This window comes from Citrus sinensis, chromosome 8 (genome assembly GCF_022201045.2).
Source record: "Citrus sinensis cultivar Valencia sweet orange chromosome 8, DVS_A1.0, whole genome shotgun sequence".
NCBI classification, from domain to species: Eukaryota; Viridiplantae; Streptophyta; class Magnoliopsida; order Sapindales; family Rutaceae; genus Citrus; species Citrus sinensis.
In genome coordinates this window covers 3,992,619-4,014,458 of record NC_068563.1, presented here as the reverse complement: position 1 = coordinate 4,014,458, position 21,840 = coordinate 3,992,619, and the positions used below count along the sequence as shown (strand labels likewise).

Sequence of the window (21,840 nt, the reverse complement as noted above, 5' to 3'; positions counted from 1 at the left end):
ATCTTTTTTGGAGTTATATTTATCTTATCCGTGGGTTTAAATTCTATACTTATCTTTTTAATTAGTTGCTTTTTATTATAACTTTCATGGTTGAGCCTTTTTTATGGAGACTTAACTGGAATGCAACAGGTATAATTTTGATTATGCCATTCTGCCTCTGATGCTTCCCTTGGTATGTTTTCAGAATTGAGTGCTGTTTCTTTCTTTGGCTTTGAAATGTCTATGCTCTGGCTTCTTCAGTTGTTTGATTAACGAATTAATAAACAAAATGCTTGAAAAAAATTACATATCCTTGCCTCAAAGATCGTCTTTGTAAAAACATTCAATTTTCAAGCGAAAATAGCCATTATTGTAGAACCATTCAACAGAATCTTACAAGTCAACATTAGCAAATTCTGAACTACAACGAGCATAAGAAACCATCATCCGGTTAGAAAATGGCATTGCCAAAAGAAGTAATGGGCAAATGGAAAAAAAGATAACCATTGTCCACTTGATCCATGAACTATGCATAACTATAATAATCAGCTGTAAGTAGATAGAATAAATTGTGAACATATTATAGAGTTGAAATTCATAACAAGCTTATCACTTACACTCTTTAGATGCACTAAAAACTGAAACTTTCATAATAGCATCATCCATCTTGATCAACTCAAAGATGCAAATATCTCCTCTATCCAAATTCATGTCAACAACAAATCCAGGCCATCCACCTGATAAATAAAGAGCCCCGGTGTGACTGTACCTGGTTTGTATGGACCACTCTCTTCCGTCAAGCCTGTACTTTGATAAATTTGGGAACTTCACACAAATAATTGTTAACAAACTTGATTGGGATAAACTGTACAAGGGAAAAAAAAAAAAGCTGCAAGTTATTAGCAAAGGTGATATTAAAGTAATTCAAAATCATGTTGTATATGAATGCTTACCAGATAGGCTTTACGTCTTTCATTTCCCCGCACAATAACCATGAATGAAGGATTTCTAGGCTCGAACAATCTGGCTGCAGTGATTACTCTGTGTCTTTCTTCCGCTTCAAGAGACAGACATGATCGACTGATAGAGATCCCCATTTCTTCAAGCAAAGCCGACAATGCTTGTCCGTCTGCCATTGATTGAATCAGTGATGAATAGGTAAATTTGTGAACCCTACGCTACAAAGAAAGGATATACAAGCATAGAGATAGTACATGTATCCCTTCCTTATATACGGTTCTTTTGGGCCAAATATCATTACCTACAAATTCTGTTTGGTGATCATCTTGAACTGCTGAGCTTGGACGACTAAAATTCCCAGCAGTTCCATTCAACAGCCTTTTGTAGTGCAAAGATCCTTGTGAATGGTGCATTTGATTTTTGCATGAAGCTCTGAAACCTAGTTTCTTAGTTGAGTTTTCACATTGCATTTCGTCGTCATGGATTGAATTCTGCTCCTCCTTGTTTGGTTGTCCGCGATGATAAGGATAGTCAATCTCGCAAGCAGTCATATCAAAAATAAGAACATCAAAGGTTGAATTCTTGGCATATTTGAATACCAAAAAATATGCAACACAAATAGAATGATCTTTGACAAAATGATGCCATCCATCATCGAGCCAAATCTTTCCCTTGTCTTTTGTCACCCCCACTTGCCAAACACATCCGTTCGGAGTCTTGAGAGTAGCATCAGAGGAAAGTTCTTCATACCCAAATCTCCCGACAAACGCTTTCGGGATTTTCTGCAGCAATAGATTTAAAATTTAAGATCCACGTATAGAAATATTTCCACTACATGCAATCAAATATAATTCTCGGTCAGTATAGAACGATTTTATTTTAAAACAGCTTAAACAAGACCACAACAATGACCTATTTAGCTTAAAAGCACACTTAGCATTCTTTTTAATTGGAAAAAAGGTAAAAGGGTAGGCAAAGCCCAAATCAACTTTTTAATCCCCCACCTTTCCTATAAATCTACTTGAGAACCATTCTGCCAGGCCCCTGGTGGCAAAATGATTTTCATTTAATTGAAATTCAGGGGAACATATAGATGTTATTTGGTACAGCAGACAATGGGAAACATTACTAGCATAATGAGATGAGGTAAAGGAAGCAACGGCGTGGAAAGCCATAGTCATAGAGATTGTCAGAAATTTTCATTATCTGCAGAAGCAATTTTCTTTCTTTACACAAATGAAACATTTAAATAGAAAAATTACTTCTTAAAGTATTTTAAAGAAAATTCTGAGAACTTTACCTAAGATCTAAAAATAAAAAACATGGCCATCAAATTGCATGGATCCCAGATTTTATTTTGCAGCATTTTAACCAATAATATAATCAAATACATAAAGAAGCAAAAGATGAGAAAATTACCAGCTTCTTCTGTTCAAGGATGCTCGGAAGAATGACTCTGAAGAAACGAAAGGGTTCCGTTGCTCTGTTGCCAGCCATTTTCTTCATCACCATACAACGGCGAGAAAATCCCACATGTCTTTTGCTCATTTTGCTTTTTGCCGTGATATATTCAACTGTTCAAGTCTAACATTCAGAAACTCTGTTCATGCTGCCATGACATGTGACGTGACCCTCTGTCTTTTTTCACTTTTCACCCTTCAATCGAGGATTCAAATCCAACATTACCAAATTTCGTTTAGTTTTTCTTTTTTTTTTTTCCTTAGTATTTATTGTTCCTTATCTTCTTGATATTTACGCAACGCATGGTGATTCGTGCACCAATACCCATCATACTTGAGCACATGGCGAAATTTTATAACTTGTTATAAATAGTAGATCATTAAAAGTGAGCAGATCATCACTCATATGTGATAATAATCAAGTCAGTATGCTTGTTCATTCCACCAATTAAGTTCCCAAGGCAAGTTTCTTTAAAGGGAAAAAGAAAAAAGGTGGACTAGTGATACATGAAGAAACCTCTCATCAAAATAATAATGACTTGAAATCCTCCGCGTATGAAGCTTGGAGGCATTGGAATTAAAGGAAAACATAATCTAGCACACAAAAACAAGAAAAATGTCCCATATCCACCACAATCAATGCCTAGGTGGAAAGATTGCCGTGGATAGATACAAGACTACGGAAAAAATTGCCTTCGCATAAAGAAGAAAATAAGAGGACAAAAAAAGAAAAGAAAACGCTGATCTCCAGGCTGTGGCCTATGTTATAAGGACAAATCTGTGGTACCACTGTTGTATGGTACCACAAATGGATCCAATTATTGAATCTAGCCCACAGTTGTCACCAGAGCTAGATTCAATGATTGGATCCAACTGTGGTACCATACAACTGTGGCACCATAGTTGGATCCATGTTATAATTGTATGGTTTAAAGCTCCCAGTAATTCTTGATATACATACATACATATAAAATAATTGGAAAGCAACCAAATATTCTTTTCCATCATTCTTTAAAATAATTTTATAATAAGACAAAAAATTTTGAGAGCCACTACATTAATTCAATATATCTTAATTAATTAAATTCTTCTAAAAAAAATATATCTTAATTAAATTTCATCTCACATAATTTATAAATATTTTTTTTCCCATTGAGTCTCACTGCTCATTTTCTACATGTTTAATATGTTTAAGGCTTTAAGCATTCTTCTCTTCAATGAGAATGCGAATCCATCATCAGATTTGATTTTTTTTTTTTTTTTAATTCTACCTCTCTTCAGAAGATGCAAATCCACCATTAGATTTGAAGTACTCTTTGAGTACTTATTGCTCCTTACCTTATTCTTGCATAATGATATCTCTTGGAGTATGTTCGATGAACATATATCCTAATTAAATTTTATCTCACGTAATCTATATCATTTTATTTCATTTCCACGACTCTTTTTTTTTTTAAATGATGGGAAACAAATTTTTTATTTTTAGTTTTGAAAAACATAATTTATGAAATGACATCAAATTACATTTTTATTCTAAATATATTATTTTTTAAAAAACATCATTTTTATTCTCACATATTGTTTTTGAAAACACCATTTTAAAAATAATACTTGTAACTTTTTTTATTACTTGATAAAAGTCTGCATCACATGTCACATAGGATTTTTAGAAAAAATTATCTTTTATTCACACCTTATGATAGGTGATTACATTATACTTTAAAGTTGGTATGTATTCATGAATTTATTTCCTAAGCAATACTAACAGAATACTTTATTTTGAAAAAAAAAAGAAAAAGAAAAAAAGAAATATCATATAATACTAACATTGTTGATTAACCTAGCCATTCTATTTCCTAGCAATATTTCTTCAAAAAATACAACACAACGGTCAGCTGTTTTAAGGTCTTGGTCAAAACATACAAAAGTTGATCCATTACAACAATCATTTCACAGCTTGTCATTTTACATGCCTCAAGCACAGGATCAGACATCAAGAACTCAAAAACAAATAACCACTTGGTGGAGAATGCAGCTTGCAGTGCAATTTTGCAAACATCACAAACTATTTAAACCCCCCAAAAGCACTTGGATTTCTACTCTAGAGATGCATGCTTGTGACACAGCACTGAAACTTTGAAAAGAACACCTTCTGTCCTGATTAGTTCAAAGAGGCATATATCTCCCGCTTTCAAATCCTTGTCCTTCGAAAATGCAGGCCATCCCTTTCTTATACCACACCAGCCCGACCATGCGAGGTTAACAGGCCACACTCTTCCATCTGTATCTTTAATTTTGATGGATCCGTTAACTTTGTTCAAGTACTTGTTAGCGAATTTGGGAGGCACGTACTGCAAGAGGAAGGGCAAAAAGATTAGCAACCAAGCATTTATCAAAGGACCAAACTGAGGACGTCATATGATCAAATTTTATTAAGAGCTCACCACATAATTGAGTACTGTCGTTGACCCCATGATACACAAGAACGAAGGATTTTCAAGCCGAAACAATCTGGAAGCATAAATTATTCTTTGTCTTTCTTCCACGGAAAGAAACTTATATGCTCCACTAATACAGATCCCCATTTCTTCAAGCACAGCCACAAATTTGTATTCATCTGCAATTCATTGAATAGGTAAAGCAAAAAAATAAATAGATTTTTATAAACATTATTTTACAACACAAGTAATATACATATGCATATACATGAAGAATCTACCCCACCTTCGTATGCAACCTCCCTCAGTTTACTCTTTTTACCATCATTCTGCTTTTCATTTTCCAGTTCTGCACAAGTATACTCAATCTCACAGGCAGTCTTGTCAAAAATGAGAACATCAAAAGTTGAATTCTTTGCATATTCAAAAACCAAAAAGTAATCATTGAATATTGAATGGTTTTTAACAAAGTCATGCCACCCATCATTAAACCAGATCTTTCTCCCTTCTCTTGTCAACCCCACTTTCCAAACACAGCCATTAGGAACTCTGAGTGTAGCAACATCACAAAGTTCATCTCCAAATTTCTTCACAAAATCTCCTGGAATCCTCTGCATTTATAGATTCCAAAAGTGAAAAATCAACTAGAAGAAATGTTTCCATGATGACGTTGCAATCATAGATTTTAGTCGCTATAAATCAATAGTTATGAATAAAAAAGATGCATAACCAAGAAAACAGTTTTAGTAACTCTTTTGATAAACAAGACCACTACCAATGATTCATTTGACTTGAAAGCAGACCAAGAGTTGGTAACATGCGTGTTATACAATACAACAGACAAAGGGAAACTGATTTTTTATCAAAGAATAGATTGAATCTGGGTAAGGACTTGCAAAACCACAGAGAATTTCATCAAAGTTTTTATAAAAACTCATCATGTGAAAATGACAACTATGAAACAATCAACTGCTGCATGAACTCCAGTATATTATGTAGGAGAATATTTTTCATTTTTAACAATCAAGGGCGAAATTTTTCAGAAAGTCTGAGAATCAAAATTCAGATTGCAAAAGCAGTTCATTAATAAGTGGTTTGTAGCCCCCAGGTTGCTTAATCGAGTGGTTTTGACACAATTTTATTTAGTTACCAAAGTTCGAGTCCTCTAATAAATAGGGGATTAAAAAAAATTGATATGAGCTTTACACATTCTCCTACCTTTCCTTTGGATCCCCAAAATGTCACATGAGATTTACAAACTGAACCCATTTTGTTAAAAAAAAGAACGCACCAAAAGCTAACAGCTTATTTTTATTTTCAGTTTGTTTGCTAAAAATTAACTCTAGGCTATTAAAATATTAACCAAAAACCAAAAAAACATACCATGATAAAGGTAACGAGGTATGACATTAAAAAATAATAATAATAATATTTAATGGAAAATAATTTTTTTACTGATACTAATTAAAGATGATTAAACGTGTAAAATAGTTTCTCTATTTACTAATTTATATAACACAGCAAACTTGCTAATAAGCATCGAAATTAAAAAAGAAAGACTGAAACAACAAAAGACTCCCCACGGTAATAAATTCCTACAATGACCTCTCCTACATATCACATGCATCATATTTCATGGTTTGTTTGTTAATATAAACCAGCAATAATGTCAGCAAATAAAGAAGGAAGAGTTGTGTGAATTACCAGCTTTTTGTCTTGAAGGGTTTCCTGAAGAATAATTTTGAAGAAACGGAAGGGTTCTGCTGTTATGCTTTCAGCCATCTCTCTGTAATATCATTTGGTTTTTGCCTGATTCACTTGGAGACTTGCTTTGACATCTTTAACCCATTTTCTTTTGTGACGTTCGGTTTCTTTACTTTTTTTGTTTACTTCAATCGAGGAAGCTATCAAAGCATATCACCGATACAATTTTGAGTTCTTGCCCATGTATTTATTGCTTTTTGACATATAAATTTATTTTAGGCAGTTGAACTGGCCGACTATTTAAGGTCTCGCGGTCATAAATTTTTCCATGCCATCCCTTGAACCCTCTGTACTTTATTAAGAGAGAGAAAGAAATCAAGTGCTTGTCGACAAATTTGTTGGCATGTTGGCATTGTGAAATCCTTTATTTTCGTTTCGGTTATTAGGAATTTGTAGTGTTTGTAATTGTGTAATTATATTTTGTTACTATGTACTTAAAATTTGAGTCTCAAGTTTTTATCCTATATATTGTATTTAAATGTCTTATATCTCCGCCCTATAACAATGTATTGTTGACCAATTTACAGTTGAACATAAATTATAGAGCCTTTGCATGGCAAAATTACGCAACTTCTATAATTTTAATATGACAGATACCGTCTAGTGGTTCAGTGTGTGCCGGATCAAGAATAATTTTTTCTACCGCAAAGATTAGTATATTTCCCTTATATGCAAATGCTTTGCGTAGTTGACTTTTCCCACATTAGTTAGAAACTGGTATCTGTCATATATTCTATCTCCTTATTTCTGATTCTTGCTCCGAAAATGCAGCCTACCCTCCTTTTATGCTAAACCCTTAGGACCATGTAAGTTGGACAGGCCATCTTTATTTGGTACCTCTAACCAAGTGGCTGTGAGAAAATTTGGCTGGCACACACTGGACAAGCAAAAAGATTAGCAAGTAAAATTTTATCAAACGGTAACGTGTGAAATTGTACGATAACAAGCTACTAAGTACTAAGAACTCGCCATATAAACATCCATGAATGAAGGATTTTGAGGGATGAACAATCCTAAAGCGTAGACTAAACTCTGCCGTTCTTCAACCGAAAGATATCTATGTGCTTTACTAATAAAGATTCCCCTTTCTTTAAGCGAAGCCAACAACTGCAATTCAGTGAATAAGTGGATACATAAGCATACAATGAATAAGAGAGAGATTTTGTGAAAATTGTACAATGTAAAGAATACATAAGCGTAAAGAGCTCACCAAATTTAGTACTTTCACTCACTTCATCACCATCTGAAGAATGTGTCCCAACTTCATATTCAGAATTCTTGAGTTTACTCTCATTCTTCCTCTCATGCTTAGCGGCCTCAATTCAGTGCTGTCAATCTTCTTGTTTTCAGGTCCATGACCGAGCTTAACCTGATTTTGCTTTACTGGAGGAGTATTCATTTTGAGTGTAAGAGCATAAACATTTTGCTCATTATTCGATAATTTAAAACAATATAAACCCTGCAACTAAACTAACAAATACTTGATTAACTAACATTTTACGGAGCTTGAAACAAAAACAAAAAAAACCATATAAATCTCCCAAGATGCTGTTTATTCTGTCTTTTAACCAATAACCTGCAAAAGAAAGGAATAAATTAAGTAAAACATACCAGTTTGTTCTCTTCAAGCGTGGATGGAAGAATGATCATGAAGAAATATGAGTAAGTCTGTCCCAAAGAATTTGATATCATAGATTCTGCTCAACCACTGGAATCCAGTTCCTCAATTTTTTTCATAGCTCAGAAACTATTTCTGCTTGATCTTGTGAGCTGTGATTTGCCTGCAACTTAATACACTGTCTTGACTCTTGTGTAATCTAAGGGACCGGTGCTACTCATATATCCATGTTGTAGCTTTTATAATCATAACAATACCATTTAAAAGGATCTTTGAATGCTCCATATATTATTTGATGAACTAATGAATGAGGAGGTTTTTTTGCTGGCATTAACTCCAACTACTCTGCATTGAAATTTCGAGCCCATCAGCTGCTGGTAGGAGCCAAATCAAGACTACTTTCATTTTTTGGACCAGTTTTATACCACAAAATAACCCTCAAATGTTGAAAAGAAAATGGCCATGCAAGTTCATTCTTACTCATCCTGGGCCTCACCATAATAACATAATTAACTAATATGCAATCTGCATAGTTAACTCCAAAGAGATTAATATAATATGGACATATGTTTCAAGGTCTTGGCCAAAAACACAAAAATTTGGCCCAATAACGTAAAAATTGTGTATGGTATATGTAATAAATTTTATTTGAAATATTTATTTTTTGCTTAATATTAATATATGCATAGAGAGATCATTATAAAATTGAAAATTGAAAGACCATTAGCTAAGTCAAAATAAAATTAAAAGTAGTTCATTTGTCACGGATTGCACTTTTAAAAAAATAAAACAATTTACACTTTGCAAAAAAAAGAGAAAAAACCCACCTTCAACATTCTTTTTTATTTTTCTTTAATAAAAATAACTATTTCAAAATTTCATTTTAAACATGAAGAGCCATCTATTTTTCAACGACTTTACATCCAATATTTAAAATTTTAATTTACAAGTATGCCGAAGATGATTGGTCATTTGTCGTTTTGTAGTCAAATGATGTGACATTCGGTCTAATTACAACAAAACGACATGATATCCATGTCAACTTCACAAATGATAAAGCATAAATAGTATATGCCGAAGCGTATTGTTTATGATTCATCGTTTGAATTATAAGAAAAATAACACGTCATTTAGATGATAAGTGCGGACATGATGTGATAGACAGATAGTTTTCTTGAAAATGACACGTCATCCTACAAGTTAAATTCTACACGATTTCAATGAATGTAAGAGGCCGTTTATTTTTTAACAACAAATAAAATAATAAAATATTTGAGTTATTCATGTATTTTTGCATGTTTAATGGTTTGTTTTCTAACAATAAATAAACTAAGAAAATGTTTGAGTTATTCGAATATTTTTTCATGTTTGTTTTCTTGAAAATAAGTTTTTGTATATTTCGGTAAAAGTAATGAAAAGACTTTAGTTTCGAATTCACATTTAACTACGAATATATAATCACTTTGCCTCTCATTGGGCTCAATCTAAATTTGGGCCAATAGTGCAAAAATTGTACATGTTATATGTAATATGCTTTATTTGAAAATTTTAAATTTTGTTCATAATATTAATATATGCAGATGGAGAGATTACGTATAAATTGAAACCTGAAAGATCATTAGCTAAATCAAAATAAAATCAAAGATAACTCGAATTGCACTTAAAAAAAATTACTTTGGAAAAATTGAAAAGAAAAAAACCACACCATGGAGATTGTTTTTCTATTTGTCTTTAATGAAAAATGATTATTTTAAAATTTAACTTAAGACATGACGAGTTATCTATTTTTCAAAGATATGACATCCAATATTTTAAATTTTAATTTACAAGCATGCTAAAAACGACTAATCGTTTGTCATTATATTCACAAACGATGTGTGACATTTTGATGAATTACTTAAAACGACATGCCATTAATTTCGCTTTTACAAACGACAATTCGAAAAGTCTCTGTGTCTGTGCATACTCGTTACCATGTGATTTTTGTATTCTAGAGAAAATAACACATCATTTTCGGTATTAGCATAGAGACGACATGCCATACCATTAGTTTGCTTGACAATAAGACGTTATCTAGTAAGTTGAATTCCATACGATTTCAACGAATGCAAGAGATTGTTTGTTTTTTAACAATTAAATAAAATAATAAAATATTTCAGCTATTCACATATTTTTTCATATTTGTTTTCTCCAAGACTAAAAATAAGTTATTTGTATAAAGTAAGAGAAAGACTTTATGTATATATACATATTCCAATAAGTTTGTAAGGGCCAATAGAAGGTTTTAGAGTCATCAGATGAAATTATTGCCCTAATATAAGAAAATGATCTCTTGGCTACACAACGGCTCATTGTAAACTTGGTCCAGTAGTGTAAAAATTATACATATTATGTAATATGTTTTATTTGAAATGTTTATTTATTTTTTCATAATATTAATATATGTTGATAGAGAGACCATGAATAAATAAAAAATTGAAAGTCCATTCGCTAAGCTAAAATAAAATAAAATAAAAGGAAGCTCCATTTATCTTGAATTGCACTATCAAAAAAATAAAATTATAAAAATTTGTACTTTGCAAAAAATTCAAAAGCAAAAAACCACACCGTCCAGATTGCTTTTCTATTTTTTAATAAAAATGATTTTTTTAATTTTTTTTTAGACATGACAAGTCGTCTATTTTTTAATGAGATTACATCTAATATTTTAAATTTTAATTTGTAAGCATACCAAAGATGATTGGTTGTTTACAGTACTATTATCAAACGGTGTGACGTTCAGTCGAAATACTTTGCAGGGACAAGACATCCGCAACACTTTACCAACACCAATGCGTAAATAGTATGTGCCGAGGCATATTATATACTAGTAGTTGTTCATTTTAAATTTAGCCCAATAACGGAGAATCATATATGTTATACATAAACATTTTATTTGAAATATTTATTTTTGTCATAGTATTAATATATATGGATAGAGAGATCATTTATAAACTTAAAAATTGAAAGACCATTAGCTAAACCAAAATAAAATCAAAGAATTTTTGTTCATCCTAAAATGCACTTAAAAAAAGAAAAAGAAAAGAACTTGTACTTGGTAAGAAATTGAAAAAAAAAACACCATTAGCTTTGCTTTTCTATTTTTTATTTTTCTAAAAAACAACTATTCTAAAATTTCATTTTTGACACAACAAGTTGTCTATTTTTCAATGCCAGTATATCCAATTGACACGTCATTTGTAATTTTATTACCAAACGACATGTTTTTTTCTGTAGTGTACATGAAAATGACATACCACCACAACTATTTTTATAACCAATAAAGCAAAAATAGTATGCATCGACGCATAAAATTTATGATCACTCATTTGAATTTTGGGTGCAAGTAACATATCATTTGCGTGATCACTGCAAAGACGACACGACATCCGCATGTTTTACTACATAATAACACATCGTTTATTATGTTGAATCCCGCATGATTTTAATAAAAACAAGAAATCTTTTATTTTTTTAACAATTAAATAGAATAATAAACTATTTTAATTATTCAATATTTTTATACGTTCGATTTCTCCAATACTGAAAGTAAGTTATTTGTAAATTTGTATAAAACTAAGATAAAAACTTTAATTTGAAAATTATGCTTAAGCACAAATATATACACATATATAGATATAATTGGGGCTTCATGATCTCTAAGATTTACTCTGATGATGCATGTATTGAAACTTTCAGAAGAATGTCCTTCGCCTTTATCAGCTCGAAGACACACACATGTCCTTGTTTTAGATTCTTGTACTTCGAAAATGCAGGCCATCCCCCTTTTATGCCGCAGCCGCTGGACCATGTAAGTTGGGCAGGCCACTCTTTTCCATCAGAATCTTGCAATTTGATAGATCTGGTACCTCTAATCAAGTGCTTCTTGGAAAATTTGGATGGCACATACTGCACAAGCAAAGAGATGGGCAACTCAACATTTATCAACGGGTAATGTGAGAAATTCCAAGATCACGCTTTTACTGAGAGCTCACCATGTAGCTATATCTTTTCTTGGACCTTAGAATATCCACGAATGAAGGATTTTGAGGCTTGAATAATCTGACAGCAGTAACTAAACTCTGTCTTTCTTCAACTGATAGATACCTATGGCCTTCACTCATGAAGATCCCCATTTCTTCTAAGGAAGCCAACAGCTCATGTTCATCTGCAACTCATTGACTAATAAGATAGATTTTGCAAAAATTGTACAATAAAAAGAACACATAAGCATAAAGAGCTCACCAAAGACTTGATCACCATCTGAAGAATCTGTCTCAACTTCATGATATGCAGCCTTTTTGAGTTTACCATGCTCGTTACCATGCGTTGGACACCGCTTTTTCTCCCTGCTATTTGTAGCTGTTTCCAATTTGATACCACCAATCTTCTTTTTTTCAGGTTTGGAACCGGGCTTAACCTGATTTTCCTGCACTGGAGGAGTATTCATTTTGGTGAAACTTAGAATCTCAACTGAATTTTCAGTTTCCATTTCATCTCCCTCTTCGCTTTCCGTTTCTTCATAATCATATGGATAATCAATCTCGCATGCAGTCATATCAAAAACAAGAACATCAAAGGTTGAATTTTTTGCGTACTTAAAAACCAAAAAGTATCCAACAGCAATGGAATGATATTCGGCAAAATTATCCCAACCATCTTGTAACCAAATTTTCCTTCCATCTTTCCTCAATCCCACTTGCCAAACACGACCGTTTGGAACATTGAGAGTAGCAACAGCAGAGAGTTCATCCCCAAATCTCTTCACAAACTTTCTCGGAATCCTCTACAAACATTGAAGTCACAGATATAGCAGAGATCAAAGTTACAAAACAAGAAAATACGTCTTAATACCAAAACAAAATGACTATTTTGATAATTTGATGTGATCTTTTGATATGCAGCATCAAACATTTACACTGAAAAAAAGATAAACATCTCTCAACGAAAACTAGAGTAGCTCATCTTTAATATAAACATGATACAGTGATACCCAGTAAAGAGAAAGAAACTTGTTCAGCAGATTAAAATTTGAAAGTAGCCTTTTACTAGATCATAGTATGAAGCAGCAGAATATATATATATATATATATATATATATATATATCGGCAACAGTACTATAAATATCAAACTGAACAAATTAGCCAACAAAGAGGAGCACAATAAGGAATAAGAAGAAGAGTGAGTTACGAGCTTCTTCTCTTGTACTGTTGACGGAAGAATGACCTTGAAGAAATGTGAGGTTTCAGCTCTCCTGTTACCTCCAGCCATTTGTTTCACGTTGTTGTTGGCAACAGTGGTGTAGAGACCTTTTTGGATAAGAAACTTTTGCTTGATTGTTGATGCACCCTTCAATTTCCACCTGTTATTGGGATCTGTAAAGACTAGTGGTGTTTCAGGTACTTGCAACTGTTACACGAAATAAATGGTCATCATATAGTATGTTTAAAATAGAAAAGGGATGATATCATCAATCGTATACATTTTGAAGCTCAAAACCAAGTGTCGTTTGGAGTCAATTCTAGTCGAAGAAGAAATTCATCTGTGTATTTAAATTGATATTGTGGGAGGTTCAAATGTGATTCCAATATCCAATTTAATTCTGCATGAATGCAGTCAACTAAATTTGTGAACGACTTTATGGATATGGGATCTGCTTCATTCATATGATTTATTTTTACCAGGTTCATTGAATATCTTTATTAACCTTCTCAACATTTGGAAATTATCCAATTGCTGATGCATATCTTCAGGCATGGGGTACCAGAAAACACAGGACAAGTAAACTCATGCCATGTATAACAAATGTATACACGACATGATTTTAATGACACAGATGCACTGATAAATTCTCCGCTCTGTGAGAGACTCAGTTTGCTTTCACATTTATAAACCAACAGTGCAGTCAACATGTAAATAGAAATCCAACACCCGTTAAACTCAAGAAAATGCATCAGAAGATACGGCAGTCCATAAGAAAACATCAATATCTACATTCACCTCTAATTTCTTAACTGCGTTTTGCATAACCACCAAGTGTTTTATTGTACTTTCTCTCTTTACCAAAAGTCTTACATTGGAAGTTTTTTTTTTTTGATGAGTACATTGGAAGTTAATACACAGGTCTTGCATCTTCAAGAACTCGAAATATGGTAGCTTTCAATGTGACATCATTTGACTTAATCAGCTCGAACACACAAACATCGCTTTCGTCTAAGTTATTCTCCCACACAAATTCAGGCCAGCCCTTGCTGAATTTAGCTCCACCATTCTTAAAAATACATCGAACAGGCCACTGCTTCCCATTAGAATCTATAATTGTGATGTATCCCTTGATGCCATTTAGATACTTTCGGGCAAAGCTGGTAGGAACATGCTGCAAAAACAAAAATAAATAAATAAATAAACAAATTGCCCAGTTCTATAATAATGGATTCAAGAAATTTTATTTGCGGCATAGTTCAAAGGACTTACCAAAAGCAATGTCCTATATACATAGGATGGTCGCAAGATAACCCTGAATAAAGGATTACTCGACTTGTACATTTCAGCTGCATGGACGGTTCTCTTCTTTTCTTCAGTCGTTACAGCTCTCCACCTCCTCGTATAAGTTTTGAAAGAAACTCTATAGGAAGGAAACTCTGCTCCCTGTTCGATTTTGCCTAATGGTTCATATACACATTCAAAATTAGTGATGAGATTAGCCAATAGTAATACACAAAATTGCTTCTAAATGCATAAAGCATACAATAATTGGTTATTTGTCCTGGCCCAGAGATTTTTCTTTTTGTGCCACAATTGAAATACAGTCCAACTTCATCTGATGTATTTTTGAACTGTATTCCTTTATCTTGAGGACAATGAAATGCTGTTTCCTGATTATGTTCATCCTTTGGTATATGCAGGTACTCTATTTTAACTCCAGATGTAGAGTCCTTATTGCACTTGTAGCATACACCTTCATCTAAGACCATGGTTGCTGGAGAAAAAGGATCCGGGCATGAAGCACACAAAGATGGCAATATTCTGAGAGAGCTATTTTTTTCTTTATCTTTCTCAATGGGTACATGGCATTGCTTGCTATCACTGGGTTCTTCCAAGCTTGGATACTCTATCTCAGAAATTGCTAAATCAAATATGTAGACATTGAAATTTGAATTCCCTTGGTATTTGAAGATCAAAAAGTACCCAGAATGAATGGAGCAATGCTCTATGAATTCATGCCAACCAATATCAAACCACAACTGCTTGTTGCATTTTTTTAGTTCCACAAACCACATACGACCACCGGGAATTGTGAATTTCGCAATTGAAGAAAGTTCATCTCCAAATTTCTGAACAAACTTGTCTGGGATCCTCTGCAGGTGCAAAAAATTATCAGATTCTGCAACAGTACCACCAATGAAATGTCCACAACAAAATATATATTGAGCATTGCACAAATGATTCATCATGAACATTACTCAGCTTCAATGAAGTAGCAGCAACATGAGATTAACAAAGACGACATAACTTCATAATTGAAAAGGCAATTGAAATGAAAAGATAACATTTGATGAAGAGCAGCATGTAACCAAAAGTAAAATATATCCTTAAATGGCTAGCATAACAATGGATAGTCAACAGAAATAAAAGAGTTATTTTCTTTTCTTTTTTTCCCCAGATGATAAATGCAAAAATACTTGATATGAAATTAAAAGAAGACAAAAATTAACACTCAATGAAGAGCATCAAGTGTGTATAGCATATTAAGAGACCATTGACTTCTAATGATGACCACAGTAATTAAATGTTTGATAAACAGCGACTTTTACTTGAGAGCTAATCTTTACCCTTGCTTTCCCACAATTCCACTTATACTTGAAATTTAGTAGTTACTGCCCCCGTCTCACTAGTGCAGCTGTGACTTCAAAGCCACAGCACCTCAATCCCAAAGAGACCCTAAGCATAGCTCAGTCTCTGAAAATGAAAATAGCAGGAACCACCGTTCTTTCAATTAACCAAGTCATGGTCTTAAAAAACTTTTCTGGGACTATGATGAACAGGCACTACCGACAATTCTGGTAAAAGCAAGCGGACATTTTAATCTTCTCAATTTTCCCAGATCATTAAAGATAACAAGAAAAGTATCACCAAAAAATTTGAGACAATCAAATTTCCCACCAGCCAAACCAACAAACCGGACAAGCCGTTAACTCATTTTATAACTTCTTCCTCAATTTTCACACCAAACAGACAGAAAGTCAAAGGGAAAGTAAAATAGAAGAAAGTGAAATAAATTTAACAGTTACCAGCTTCTTGTCTTGGAGAATGGAGGGCACAATTAGCTTGTAGAAAATGCAAGACCTCTTCCCTTCCTCTGGCAAATATGGCGCCAATGGCCGTGACATTGCTTCATCAACGGTTGTTTGCTGTTCAGACATTTTTCATCACCATCATCATCAAGAATTGACTTTCCGATGATCACTATACACTATTTTCACCTTAGTGCTTGCTACCCAACAAGAATGTTGGGAAATGGGGAAGTACTACTGTACAGCTGAAACGTGTAGTCAAGAACTCAAAATCCCATTTTTATTATTATTTTTAATTTCTTTTCAGCATAAAAAAATCTATTAAAAAAAAAAAAAAAACCAATGAAAATGATCCTTTGACCAGAAGTACCTGGGACCTGTCTACGGTACAGATTCTGTAACAAACATCTCCCATCATCCCACCATCCGATTTTCTATTGTTTAGTTTCTCACTCCACATCCAACGGCTGATGCTGCAGTCTGTAGCTTACAGATTCTGTAAGCTAGTCAAGTCCCACTGAGAATATCGTAATGCTAAGAAGCATAAAACATGTTTCCCAATTCTCTCATTCCACGTGGATTTTGAGTTCAGCTAGAGGTCCATATGTCGACTAAGTATCGGACCAATTCAAAAAAGTACTCCAACTAATATATATAGGGATCCCTATCTTACATGCATGTAAGATACATGCCTCTCACATAAATAGTGTGTGGGTCCCACATATACACTATTCATGTGAGAGGCATGTATCTTACATGCATGTAAGATAAAGTTTGCCATATATATATATATATAAAGGAAAATGCTACTTACCCCGAGTCAAATCCCGGGTCAAACCCCGAAATTAACAGACGACGTCGTTTCATCTGTTTTTTTTTTTCTTTCATTCTCCCTAAAACGACGTCGTTTTTTGATATACTCACATATATTGTGGGGATCTTTTAACCTTGTTGTCGTAACTTCTGTTCTTGCAAATACAGGATTAACAGGGTTGGTCTCTTTGAATGTTTCAAATTCCCAGATAACAAGTGCAGGATTACGTCACCTGAAGCCACTGAAGAATTTAAGATCACTGACTTTGGAGTCATGTAAGGTGACTGCTAATGACATTAAGAGACTTCAATCAAGGGACCTCCCCAATCTGGTAAGCTTCCGCCATGAGTAGTTTTGGAGGTTGAATATGATGTCCTGTAAATAGCTATGTTGGCATGGAAGAGCTCCTACTTATATGCCTAAGAAGACATTTGACGAACTGTACAACCCCAAATCGATTTAGCTTGGTTAATGCAGCCCCAAATTGCTTTCTCTTCCTTTTCGTCTCACAGCCATTCTCCTTCTATTTCTCAACAATCGACACCACCAACACCGACAGCCATCACACTTTTAAACCCAAGGGCGAAGATCAGACCCCCACCAAAGCCCAGTTTTATGCATAACTGGCAGAGGATGCGCACCCAAAATTGGAGTCCTACTTTGGAGAAAAGCCAAACGAAATACGATCCAATTTAAAGTGTTTCACAAAGCCAATAAAAAAGCAAAACCAGAGTGACGAACAGTAGAGAAATTCTCAAACCCATGGAACCAAAACAACGTAAGATCAAAAAAACTAGCAGGCTACTCACTAAATAGATACAAATAGGTGCAAATTCTAACATCACCACAGCCCACTTTATTCTCTCACTCCTTGCTTGCTCACGGAGCGGCATACCGGAGAAAAAATGAAGAAGAAAAAAAACGATCAATCTCATCTCATAGTGCCAGGATGAAGAAAGGAAATAAGAGGTAATCTTTTTCTAACTAAACAGCGTCGTTTTAGATAGAATGAAAACAAAAAAAAAGAAGAGAAAACGGCGTCGTTTCACTTAGTTTCGGGGTTTGACCCGGGATTTGACCCGGGGTAAATAGCAGGACTCATATATAAATTGTTATCCTCCCTCATATTTGTTGGAGGAAAAATATTTGACCACTTAACTTATATTTTTTTAATTTTCTTCTAAATATTTAAAAAGATATTCTACACCTTTGCCATTGAAAAATATCATTTAGAAAAACAAGCTCGTATAATTAGTATTGATGTATTAGTAGTCATTATCACATTATTTCATTGTTCATTTCCATAACGACAATAAATAAATATTGTATCTTAATTGATTTAAGAGAAATAAAACTTTGCATCTATAGTCACTTTTCTTTTTTCGATTCTATAACGTTTTGAGAGAAATATATGATTTAAATTTTTTTTAGAAAATAAATATTTGGAATGCCTGTTAGAGAAACATTATATATATATGATCTTTTTTTTTTAAAAAAAAAAAGAGGATAAATAATGCTTTTTATTTTCTTTTAGAACCGTTTTATGAATTAAAAAATTCGAATGTGATGTGTATAATTGTCATCACCAAATTAAAGTTAAAACCGATTAATCGTTCAGAAATAATATCAACAAACGAATTGCCACATATGTTAGCTTTCGACTTTCAAGCATTTTTCTAGTTAACGACGACCCGTCGCTCATTCAGCATGTATGAAGTCCGATGGTCACTCGACTTTGCCCCACACCAAGCTAAACAATATGATTCATGTGTGTATCAACAAATCGCAGAACTAAACTTTGAATTTAAATGAAAAACTGGTTAATTGCAAATGAAGATCAGGCCGTCTTAAATAAGCATAACAAAAAGGGGCGTAGAAAACATCAACATTTACATTGGTTTCTAGTGTTTTGCATCCCTTCATCAAAACATTTGATCGTAAAGTTTTCATTGTACCAGATGGCTTACTTCGAAGGTTGGCATTCCTCTGATCTTGCATCTTGAAGAACTCGAAATATGGTAACTTTCAGTGTAACATCATCTGTCTTAACCAGCTCAAATACACAAACATCACTTTCATCCAAGTTATTGTCCCACACAAATTCAGACCAGCCCTGGCCGAACTTAGCTTTACCATTCTGAGAAATGCATCGAACACGCCACTGTTTGCCATTGGGACCTGTAAGTGTCACGTCTCCCTTAATACCATTCAGATATGTTCTTGCAAAGATGCTTGGAATATGCTGCACAAGCAAAAAAGAACTGTATAAACGGGATTGGAATATTCATATTTAAGGCGTGGTTCATAGGCTTACCAGGAGTAATGACTTGTATACGTATGATGGGCGCAAGACAACCTTGAAGAAAGGATTATTGGACTTGAATATTTCTGCTGCACGCAATGCACTCTTCTTTTCTTCAGATGTCAGAGCTCGCCCCCTCCTCGTATAAGTTTTGCAAGAAGTTCTTCCTTTAGGCAACTCTACTGGTTCCAATTTGTGCTTGCCTAATGGTTCATGAACGCACATTCAAAATTAGTCATAATAAAAGCCAACAGGAAACAATCAATAAAAACAGCATCTAACTTCATCTAACATAGACCCTACAAGAGTCAGTTATTTGTCCTGGCCCCGAGATTTTTCTTTTTGTTCCACCACTGAAATACAATCCAACTTCATCTGATTTGTTCGTAACATTGCTTTTGAACTGTATTATTCCTTTATCTTGAGGAGATTGAAATGTTGCTTCCTGATTATGCACCTCCTCTGCTAGATGCAGATACTTTAATTTAACCCCAGAGGTAGAGTTCTTGTTCTTTTTGTAGTATGCACCTTCATCTTCGACATTGATTGTTGAAGGAGAAAGGACTGGGCATGGAGAGCTTGAAGGCTTGGATATTCCAAAAGAGTTATCTTCTCCCTTATCTTTGTCAATGGGTACAGAGCATTGCTTGTTACCACTGGGTTCTTCTTCCAAGCTACTACAAGTGTTGAATGGATACTCTATCTCGGATTTTGCTAAATCATATATGTAGACATTGAAATCTGAATTTCCTTGATATCTGAAGATCATAAAGTACCCAGCACGAATGGAGCAATGTTCTACGAACTCATGCCAACCAATATCAAACCACAACTTCTTGTTGAGTTTTCTTAGTTCTACAAGCCATAAACGACCACTGGGAATAGTGAGTTTCGCTACTGTAGAAAGTTCATCTCCAAATTTCTTAACAAACTTATCTGGGATCCTCTGCAGTGAAAAAATTAACTCAGATTTGTCATAATACTAAGAGCTGTGACAGAATAATATTAAGCATTACATATTTACATATATAACTTTTTGTCTAAATACATAACTAAGTATATGTTTTATACAAAAGGTAGCATCCAGCAACATGAGATTACCCACGATCATACAAGCATCTTAATTCAGAGACTAAAGGGAAAAAAGGGAAAAAAAGGAAAAAAACAACACAAACACACACACAGTAAAATATTACTTGCATGCACATTTTAGACTTCTCAAATTCCCCAGATCATTGGAGGTTGCAATTTTATTTTTTTTCCCTTTAATTTCGAAGTAACAAGTAAAATAGTACGAAGAAAATTTATAATCAACAAATAATACAAGTTCAATGCAATGTTGAGGGTGAGAATAGAGGCAGTAAAACTCTGGGGGTGTTTCTTTCTTTTCTTTTTTTTTTTAAATTTTCCCAACAACCAAACAAGCCGTTACACTGTTTGCAACTTGTTTATCAAATTTCTGGGCAAACAAACAGAATGTCAAAGGGAAAGTAACAAAGAAGAAAGTGAAAGTAAACAGGTACCAGCTTCTTGTCTTGGAGAATGGAGGGCACAATTAGCTTGTAGAAAATGCAAGACCTCTTCTGATTCTCCTCCTCTGGTAAATATGGCGCCAATGGCTGCGACATTGCTTCACCATGAGTTGTTTGCTGCTCAGACATTTTTCACCACCACCACCACCATCATCATCAAGAACTCATTTTTCCGATCATCACTATGCACTTTTACCCTTGGATTAGTGCTACTGCTACCCCACTAGAACGTTGAGAAATGGGAAGTGCAATTGAAACGTGTCATCAGAATCTTTTTCACTTTTATGGCAGTAATTTTTTTCTCTTGCTAATATACTAATATGGGATTTTTTTTTTTCCTAATTTTTTTGATGATATGGGATTAGATCTTATCTTTAGTGACTAAAGTTTTTAACGTACTCTACAAATCTTCTACACTTGCATGGTATATGAGGTGTTACTCATTAATAGATATTGCAAAATTAGTAATATGCTCCATAGTTTTGTTGTCATTACTTATCACTGAAATAAACTTGCAACCGACTAGTCAAGTCGTTCATAAACAAACCCAACAAACGTCTTGCTGTATGTTCATATTACCTTCTGAGTTTTGACTCTCGCATTTTTCTCGTTAACATTTATGGGACGACGTATCGTTCT

General features: G+C 33.8%; 4 protein-coding genes across 8 annotated transcripts; all 4 read right to left on the bottom strand.

The window, feature by feature from the left end:
• Positions 1–512: 512 nt before the first annotated feature.
• Positions 513–2,662, bottom strand: LOC102625170 (B3 domain-containing transcription factor VRN1-like). The gene is made up of 4 exons (XM_006479328.4): positions 2,359–2,662; positions 1,241–1,721; positions 933–1,108; positions 513–844 (listed from the first exon to the last, which is right to left on the bottom strand). Exons 1-4 carry the CDS (start codon positions 2,485–2,487, stop codon positions 776–778), a joined length of 855 nt encoding a protein of 284 aa, XP_006479391.2. The 5' UTR covers positions 2,488–2,662; the 3' UTR covers positions 513–775.
• A 1,529-nt stretch (positions 2,663–4,191) lies between these two features.
• On the bottom strand, positions 4,192–6,782 carry LOC102607654 (B3 domain-containing transcription factor VRN1-like). The gene is made up of 4 exons (XM_006480001.3): positions 6,542–6,782; positions 5,124–5,448; positions 4,844–5,016; positions 4,192–4,750 (listed from the first exon to the last, which is right to left on the bottom strand). The coding sequence occupies exons 1-4, from the start codon at positions 6,617–6,619 to the stop codon at positions 4,496–4,498; spliced, it is 831 nt and encodes a 276-aa protein (XP_006480064.2). The 5' UTR covers positions 6,620–6,782; the 3' UTR covers positions 4,192–4,495.
• Positions 6,783–11,802: 5,020 nt separating this feature from the next.
• On the bottom strand, positions 11,803–13,871 carry LOC102625454 (B3 domain-containing transcription factor VRN1-like). Of its 3 annotated transcripts, XM_052432159.1 has the most exons (5): positions 13,742–13,871; positions 13,450–13,634; positions 12,504–13,044; positions 12,254–12,426; positions 11,803–12,167 (listed from the first exon to the last, which is right to left on the bottom strand). In XM_052432159.1, the coding sequence occupies exons 2-5, from the start codon at positions 13,528–13,530 to the stop codon at positions 11,925–11,927; spliced, it is 1,038 nt and encodes a 345-aa protein (XP_052288119.1). In that variant the 5' UTR covers positions 13,531–13,634; positions 13,742–13,871; the 3' UTR covers positions 11,803–11,924. The 3 variants fall into 3 exon arrangements, with proteins under 3 accessions (XP_052288119.1, XP_052288120.1, XP_006479392.2); XM_052432160.1 differs by having other exon boundaries at positions 13,486–13,808; XM_006479329.4 differs by having other exon boundaries at positions 13,450–13,805.
• Positions 13,872–14,172: 301 nt separating this feature from the next.
• On the bottom strand, positions 14,173–21,747 carry LOC102626018 (B3 domain-containing transcription factor VRN1-like). 3 transcript variants are annotated; one of them, XM_052432158.1, is made up of 4 exons: positions 21,193–21,477; positions 15,008–15,617; positions 14,734–14,921; positions 14,173–14,635 (listed from the first exon to the last, which is right to left on the bottom strand). In XM_052432158.1, the coding sequence occupies exons 1-4, from the start codon at positions 21,328–21,330 to the stop codon at positions 14,372–14,374; spliced, it is 1,200 nt and encodes a 399-aa protein (XP_052288118.1). In that variant the 5' UTR covers positions 21,331–21,477; the 3' UTR covers positions 14,173–14,371. The 3 variants fall into 3 exon arrangements, with proteins under 3 accessions (XP_052288118.1, XP_006479393.2, XP_006479394.2); XM_006479330.4 differs by lacking the exon at positions 21,193–21,477 and adding an exon at positions 16,551–16,819; XM_006479331.4 differs by lacking the exons at positions 14,173–14,635; positions 14,734–14,921; positions 15,008–15,617 and adding exons at positions 19,141–19,609; positions 19,682–19,872; positions 19,973–20,615 and having other exon boundaries at positions 21,193–21,747.
• Between the last annotated feature and the right edge of the window lie 93 nt (positions 21,748–21,840).